Source organism: Nansenia antarctica (assembly GCF_963989245.1).
Source record: "Nansenia antarctica genome assembly, chromosome: 16".
Lineage (NCBI taxonomy): Eukaryota > Metazoa > Chordata > Actinopteri > Argentiniformes > Microstomatidae > Nansenia > Nansenia antarctica.
In genome coordinates this window covers 5,150,287-5,159,080 of record NC_137686.1, presented here as the reverse complement: position 1 = coordinate 5,159,080, position 8,794 = coordinate 5,150,287, and the positions used below count along the sequence as shown (strand labels likewise).

Below are 8,794 nucleotides of genomic sequence, written 5' to 3'. Positions count from 1 at the left end.
AGTCTCAGTTTCCATTTTTCATATCAAAGTTCCAGTGATTTTGTGAAGGGGTGAGGGGCGCGGGGTAGCGCTAGCTAAATTGTACGGCAGTTCTGGATAGCGCTCCATCATATGGACCTGCAGTAGATGCAGTGAGAATCCCAAAGAATGTGTTGTTCACATGTCACAATCATGTGGCTCGCATGTACAAATATTTTCAGTTCATTATGACACTAAGGCGAGACAAATGAGACTATGGCAGGCCTAGTCTAAGTAATTAATGGGAAACACTGAATACCATTCAGATTGTGACTTTCAGGCCCAACATTAAGGGCTTATATTATACACAGTACACACATTTCAGTGGGTCTTTTGGAATTACTTCAGGGTCTTGGAGATAGGAAGTTGTCCTGATGAGCAAGAAAAATATATTTTTTTGATCATCGATCTGGTCCAACATATATACAGTATTAGATGCAATATTTATTGCAAAGAACGTTAGAATTATGTAATAAAGTAAAATCACCAGAGAAAGATTAAGAGACAAAGCTATGAGTCTTCTGTGATCAAGAAAAACTCTTGTTAACACTGCTATGATGTCGCAATGATCACATATCATAACATATCAAAGGTGACCTTCCATTTGTGATACTTAACGTGCATCACTTGTCCGTCAAAAAAAAAACAGCACAATAACATTGTGATATCACATTCAGGACTGGTCATCATGTCGTTGTTGGAATTATGATGAGAATTCAAGTTAAGTTTTAATATCTAATCTTTACCGATGGTCAGTGGCGCCGCGCCCTTCCAGCAGCTGTCCACCCTCACCAGTATAGCACAACAAACGTGCTGATAATACACTCTAACATAGAGCACCGGAGACTACGCACTGATGAGAGCCGGTCCATTCAAGGTCCAAAGCAAGCGATTATCAGGTAGAAAAGAGTGGAGAGTACTTCAATGTACTGAATTTATAAAATCCCAATAAATCAGTGAATACTTGCAATCGGAAAGTAGTGTCGATTAATTGTCATGCGGATTGGTGGCTCGAAAAATGGGGATTAGTGATGTCATGAGGAAATGACCAGGCCCATCGAAATCGACTTATCTTCTGTGGTTTGCATCGACTCAGTTTATTCCGAATCCGTTTCTTAAAGTCCGTTTCCCAGTCTGCGAGAAAAAATGGCCTCCATGTTTCCAATATTCAAAAAGTGCACTTCTAGTGAGGAGAGACTGGAAAACTTCTTTTCAAAAGCACAAGTCACTGTGAGAGATAACAGTCCTGTCAAAATCAGCCACACTAAGGGCCTTTTTTCCATTCTTGTGAAAATCAGAAGACAACCTGCCAAAGAATACAAAAAGAATAGCTGGTTCTGAACAACTCTTCAGGTACTAAAGGCTATCAGTCCCTCGGTAAGACAAAGAACCAAGAATGAAGTCCTCAGAAAAGAAGGATGGTGAGAAATACAACAATCACAAAGCACTTCTTTGCTTTGACTAAAACATCCCCCCGACTCCAACAGAAATCCTGATCTTCTAATGCCTTCACTTTGCACCCCTCCTTTAACCAGAAAGATGGTGTGAAACCTCACAGAAAAAAGCAGAGGATGAGAACAAAACTGTGGAAAAACTAACAAACGTAAGAAGAGGGGAGGGGGAGGGGGAAGAATCAAATAAAATGCTGGAGGTCGGACAACCCCTTTCAGTTTGTCTGTCCGAGATGTATTGTCAAAGCATGTAGACGTAACATGTTGCAACAATACGTGTCTGGAAAATACTTTGGTCACTTTGGCTGATTTCAAGTAACTGAAGTATGGTGATGAACACTGCCTGCTAAAGGAGTGATGGGGCTCCAGTTCCACGACCATGGAGCAGGCTGCAGGACCCCAGACCAGTCTGTCACTGGGGAAGTGTGGAGGGGGGGTGGCGGTACTCAGGGTCAGGAGGAGAGGTGGGGGGTCCCCAGGGTCAGGAGGACAGGTGGGGGTCCCCAGGGTCAGGAGGAGAGGTGGGGGGTCCCCAGGGTCAGGAGGAGAGGTGGGGGGTCCCCAGGGTCAGGAGGAGAGGTGGGGGTCCCCAGGGTCAGGAGGAGAGGTGGGGGTCCCCAGGGTCAGGAGGACAGGTGGGGGGTCCCCAGGGTCAGGAGGAGAGGTGGGGGGTCCCCAGGGTCAGGAGGAGAGGTGGGGGTCCCCAGGGTCAGGAGGAGAGGTGGGGGTCCCCAGGGTCAGGAGGACAGGTGGGGGTCCCCAGGGTCAGGAGGAGAGGTGGGGGTCCCCAGGGTCAGGAGGACAGGTGGGGGGTCCCCAGGGTCAGGAGGACAGGTGGGGGGTCCCCAGGGTCAGGAGGACAGGTGTGGGTCCCCAGGGTCAGGAGGAGAGGTGGGGGTCCCCAGGGTCAGGAGGAGAGGCGGGGGGTCCCCAGGGTCAGGAGGAGAGGTGGGGGTCCCCAGGGTCAGGAGGACAGGTGGGGGGTCCCCAGGGTCAGGAGGAGAGGTGGGGGTCCCCAGGGTCAGGAGGACAGGTGGGGGGTCCCCAGGGTCAGGAGGAGAGGTGGGGGTCCCCAGGGTCAGGAGGACAGGTGGGGGGTCCCCAGGATCAGGAGGAGAGGTGGGGGGTCCCCAGGGTCAGGAGGAGAGGCGGGGGTCCGTCCTCCTGACGGGTCTTAATGCTAGGAGGTCTGCAGCAGGCGTCTGTAGTGGGGCATGACCTCGTGCTCTGGGAGGTGCAGGTTGAACTCCAGGGCCACCAGCACCGGGAACTCAAAGGCTATCAGCTCCCGTCGGTTCACCCGAAACCTCTCCTCCAGTTTCTACACACAGAAAAAACAGAAACAGAAATGCATGACGTGGTTTGATGTACAGCAGACCTGAATCATATACAAATGACGATACTTGGTGTGCTTGTTTAAGCTCGCAAGTTGTGGGGATTATCCCCCCTTGATGTCATGGTAAACTAAATGAACCGCAGCGCAATTCACGGGAGAAATATTTCACGTTCGAGTCTGATTTTTCTGTCTATGAAGCTTTCATACCGTAGATACTCAGGGAAAGTCAAGGGGGCGAGGGTGAGGGTGAGGACACGTACGTCTATGAGCAGCTTGACCTCGTGCTTCTTCAGGTCTCCGCCGATCTTGGCGGCGAGGAGGACGCAGACGCCGGCGCAGAGTTTGCGGTTCTGCTTGTTGAGCTTCCCCTGGAGCACCAGCTTCTCAAAGTAGACGAAGGCCATGGCCACCGTGGGCTCCTCATAGCTGCACTCCTCCTGGGCCAGCTTACGGATCTCCCTCTTCAGACTGGGGGGGGGGGGGGAGAGAGAGACCGATGCTTTAGTTAAATGATGGATGATTATTCACTCTGAGGCTGCTACTTGAGCCAAGAGGGAACCGCCAGACAGTGAGAAATATGTCCAGACATGACCTCCCTAGTCTTAATTTCTATGACATATCATATCAGAGCGGCAATACATTTTAAAATATGATTTGCAGTGACCATGAAACCTAAACAACGGAGTAATCTGTCCGTATTGCTTTGATTATACTGCAATATAATACTTGTATTCCCCTTTTGTATTAATCATAAATAAACATTTAAAAAAAACATACTTGAAATATCACAGACAGTGGCTGTAATAGGTGCACTAAAAGTATATGACACTATTTATCAACGTGTAGTCGAATGGTTTCTTACCTTGAAAGTAGTCTATGGGCCAGAGAAACTGGTATCCATTGTTCTGAATTGTTTAATTATAATTTAATTTATTAATTTTGCCATTTAGCAGACGCTTTTATCCAAAGCGACTTACAATTACGAATTACAGGGACATTCCCCCTGGAGTAACTGAGGGCTAAGTGCCTTACCCAAGGGCACACTAGTAGTGGTGTGGCTTCAGGTGGGATTTGAACTCACAACCTTCCGATCACAAGTCCAACTCACTATCCACTAGACCACCTCTACCACCACTGTTTAAATAGCCACTACTAACTTCAGCGAACTCTGAGTGATTGGGGAATAAAAAAGTTCAGATTTGTGGCTAAATCACCTCAAAGTAACTTCCAACCAAGTCAGAGTTCATCTGAGGTGATGTGGCTCCTAATGTGGAAGTCCTTTTCTGTTCCCTAATCACTTCCAAGTTACAGCAGCTAGTTACTATTAGTAGTTGCTATTTAAACAACTGTGAACCATGGATGACTGTTTCTCTATTTAAACAACTGTGAACCATGGATGACTGTTTCTTTATGTAAACAACTGTGAACCATGGATGACTGTTTCTCTATTTAAACAACTGTGATCCATGGATGACTGTTTCTCTATGTAAACAACTGTGATCCATGGATGACTGTTTCTCTATGTAAACAACTGTGAACCATGGATGACTGTTTCTTTATGTAAACAACTGTGATCCATGGATGACTGTTTCTCTATTTAAACAACTGTGATCCATGGATGACTGTTTCTCTATGTAAACAACTGTGATCCATGGATGACTGTTTCTCTATTTGAACAACTGTGATCCATGGATGACTGTTTCTCTATGTAAACAACTGTGAACCATGGATGACTGTTTCTCTATGTAAACAACTGTGAACCATGGATGACTGTTTCTCTATGTAAACAACTGTGATCCATGGATGACTGTTTCTCTATGTAAACAACTGTGATCCATGGATGACTGTTTCTCTATTTAAACAACTGTGATCCATGGATGACTGTTTCTCTATTTAAACATCTGTGAACCATGGATGACTGTTTCTTTATGTAAACAACTGTGGACCATGGATGACTGTTTCTCTATTTAAACAACTGTGATCCATGGATGACTGTTTCTCTATGTAAACAACTGTGAACCATGGATGACTGTTTCTCTATGTCAGGGGTATTCAATTACAAATTCAGTTGGGCCAGATTTGAAAACCAAGAAATGTTGCTGGGCCAGACATTTTCAGCGACCAGTAGCCTAGGCACCAGGTAATGACACATTTCAAACCAACACAAATGAATGTAGGCCTAATGAAATACAAGCAGTTTATTTATAGTTTTCCTTTTAAATTAGGTAACATCTGACACAGGCACGTCAAAAAGACTTGACTGAACACAATAAAAGAGCTGTAATTGAACAATGCCCTGATTGGGTTGACTGTTCACACGCTCACACGTCACACCTTGCCACGCCCAATGCGTGATATTTGAGAGCCCTGGTGTTATATTCACGTTCTGTAGGCTACTATTGTATTGTAACGATCCTGTATGAGGCCCGTTAACAGCTCCACCAAGGGAGTTAACTCTCTTGGTCTAATGGTTAGCACGGTCGTCGGTTATGCGGGAGATCGGGGTTCGATTCCCGCATGGAGCGAGTTACACTACCAAGTCTCCGTTCGCTACAGTATGAACACTCGCGAAATACGTTTTTCTCTGCTTTTATGGCTGGGCCAATCGGGGGTGGCGTCTGGGCCGCATGCGGCCCGTGGGCCGCTAATTGAATAGGCCTGCTCTATGTAAACAACTGTGAACCATGGATGACTGTTTCTCTATGTAAACAACTGTGAACCATGGATGACTGTTTCTCTATGTAAACAACTGTGAACCATGGATGACTGTTTCTCTATGTAAACAACTGTGATCCATGGATGACTGTTTCTCTATTTAAACAACTGTGATCCATGGATGACTGTTTCTCTATTTAAACAACTGTGATCCATGGATGACTGTTTCTCTATTTAAACAACTGTGGACCATGGATGACTGTTTCTTTATGTAAACAACTGTGAACCATGGATGACTGTTTCTCTATGTAAACAACTGTGGACCATGGATGACTGTTTCTCTATTTAAACAACTGTGAACCATGGATGACTGTTTCTCTATTTAAACAACTGTGATCCATGGATGACTGTTTCTTTATGTAAACAACTGTGAACCATGGATGACTGTTTCTCTATTTAAACAACTGTGAACCATGGATGACTGTTTCTCTATTTAAACAACTGTGATCCATGGATGACTGTTTCTCTATGTAAACAACTGTGAACCATGGATGACTGTTTCTTTATGTAAACAACTGTGAACCATGGATGACTGTTTCTCTATTTAAACAACAGTGGACCATGGATGACTGTTTCTCTATTTAAACAACTGTGAACCATGGATGACTGTTTCTCTATGTAAACAACTGTGAACCATGGATGACTGTTTCTCTATTTAAACAACTGTGAACCATGGATGACTGTTTCTCTATGTAAACAACTGTGAACCATGGATGACTGTTTCTCTATTTAAACAACTGTGAACCATGGATGACTGTTTCTCTATGTAAACAACTGTGAACCATGGATGACTGTTTCTCTATTTAAACAACTGTGATCCATGGATGACTGTTTCTCTATTTAAACAACAGTGGACCATGGATGACTGTTTCTCTATTTAAACAACTGTGAACCATGGATGACTGTTTCTTTATGTAAACAACTGTGATCCATGGATGACTGTTTCTCTATTTAAACAACTGTGAACCATGGATGACTGTTTCTCTATTTAAACAACTGTGGACCATGGATGACTGTTTCTTTATGTAAACAACTGTGAACCATGGATGACTGTTTCTCTATGTAAACAACTGTGGACCATGGATGACTGTTTCTCTATTTAAACAACTGTGGACCATGGATGACTGTTTCTCTATTTAAACAACTGTGAACCATGGATGACTGTTTCTCTATTTAAACAACTGTGAACCATGGATGACTGTTTCTCTATGTAAACAACTGTGAACCATGGATGACTGTTTCTCTATTTAAACAAATGTGAACCATGAATGACTGTTTCTCTATGTAAACAACTGTGAACCATGGATGACTGTTTCTCTATTTAAACAACTGTGAACCATGGATGACTGTTTCTCTATTTAAACAACTGTGAACCATGGATGACTGTTTCTCTATTTAAACAACTGTGAACCATGGATGACTGTTTCTCTATTTAAACAACTGTGGACCATGGATGACTGTTTCTCTATGTAAACAACTGTGAACCATGGATGACTGTTTCTCTATTTAAACAACTGTGAACCATGGATGACTGTTTCTCTATGTAAACAACTGTGGACCATGGATGACTGTTTCTCTATGTAAACAACTGTGGACCATGGATGACTGTTTCTCTATGTAATCAACTGTGAACCATGGATGACTTTCTCTATTTAAACAACTGTGATCCATGGATGACTGTTTCTCTATTTAAACAACTGTGGACCATGGATGACTGTTTCTCTATGTAAACAACTGTGGACCATGGATGACTGTTTCTCTATGTAATCAACTGTGAACCATGGATGACTGTTTCTCTATTTAAACAACTGTGAACCATGGATGACTGTTTCTCTATTTAAACAACTGTGATCCATGGATGACTGTTTCTCTATGTAAACAACTGTGAACCATGGATGACTGTTTCTCTATTTAAACAACTGTGAACCATGGATGACTGTTTCTCTATTTAAACAACTGTGGACCATGGATGACTGTTTCTCTATTTAAACAACTGTGATCCATGGATGACTGTTTCTCTATTTAAACAACTGTGATCCATGGATGACTGTTTCTTTATGTAAACAACTGTGAACCATGGATGACTGTTTCTCTATTTAAACAACTGTGGACCATGGATGACTGTTTCTCTATTTAAACAACTGTGATCCATGGATGACTGTTTCTCTATTTAAACAACTGTGGACCATGGATGACTGTTTCTCTATTTAAACAACTGTGATCCATGGATGACTGTTTCTCTATTTAAACAACTGTGATCCATGGATGACTGTTTCTTTATGTAAACAACTGTGAACCATGGATGACTGTTTCTCTATTTAAACAACTGTGGACCATGGATGACTGTTTCTCTATTTAAACAACTGTGATCCATGGATGACTGTTTCTCTATTTAAACAACTGTGGACCATGGATGACTGTTTCTCTATTTAAACAACTGTGATCCATGGATGACTGTTTCTCTATTTAAACAACTGTGAACCATGGATGACTGTTTCTCTATTTAAACAACTGTGAACCATGGATGACTGTTTCTCTATTTAAACAACTGTGATCCATGGATGACTGTTTCTCTATTTAAACAACTGTGATCCATGGATGACTGTTTCTCTATTTAAACAACTGTGAACCATGGATGACTGTTTCTCTATTTAAACAACTGTGAACCATGGATGACTGTTTCTCTATTTAAACAACTGTGGACCATGGATGACTGTTTCTCTATTTAAACAACTGTGATCCATGGATGACTGTTTCTCTATTTAAACAACTGTGAACCATGGATGACTGTTTCTCTATTTAAACAACTATGAACCATGGATGACTGTTTCTCTATTTAAACAACTGTGAACCATGGATGACTGTTTCTTTATGTAAACAACTGTGATCCATGGATGACTGTTTCTCTATTTAAAAAACTGTGAACCATGGATGACTGTTTCTCTATTTAAACAACTGTGGACCATGGATGACTGTTTCTTTATGTAAACAACTGTGAACCATGGATGACTGTTTCTCTATGTAAACAACTGTGGACCATGGATGACTGTTTCTCTATTTAAACAACTGTGGACCATGGATGACTGTTTCTCTATTTAAACAACTGTGAACCATGGATGACTGTTTCTTTATGTAAACAACTGTGAACCATGGATGACTGTTTCTCTATGTAAACAACTGTGAACCATGGATGACTGTTTCTCTATTTAAACAACTGTGGACCATGGATGACTGTTTCTCTATTTAAACAACTGTGAACCATGGATGACTGTTT

The 8,794-nt window shown here is 42.7% G+C and overlaps 1 protein-coding gene across 2 annotated transcripts in view; it reads right to left on the bottom strand.

The window, feature by feature from the left end:
* Nucleotides 1-2,515: 2,515 nt before the first annotated feature.
* cables1 (Cdk5 and Abl enzyme substrate 1) overlaps nt 2,516-8,794 on the bottom strand; it is a 32,548-nt gene continuing 26,269 nt past the window's right edge. For both annotated transcript variants that reach the window (XM_080546301.1, XM_080546302.1), the window contains 2 exons: nt 3,066-3,273; nt 2,516-2,790 (listed from right to left, as the gene is read on the bottom strand). In XM_080546301.1, the coding sequence (XP_080402427.1) occupies nt 2,650-2,790; nt 3,066-3,273 (349 nt within the window). In that variant the 3' untranslated portion in view covers nt 2,516-2,649. The remainder of the gene's footprint in view (nt 2,791-3,065; nt 3,274-8,794) is intronic.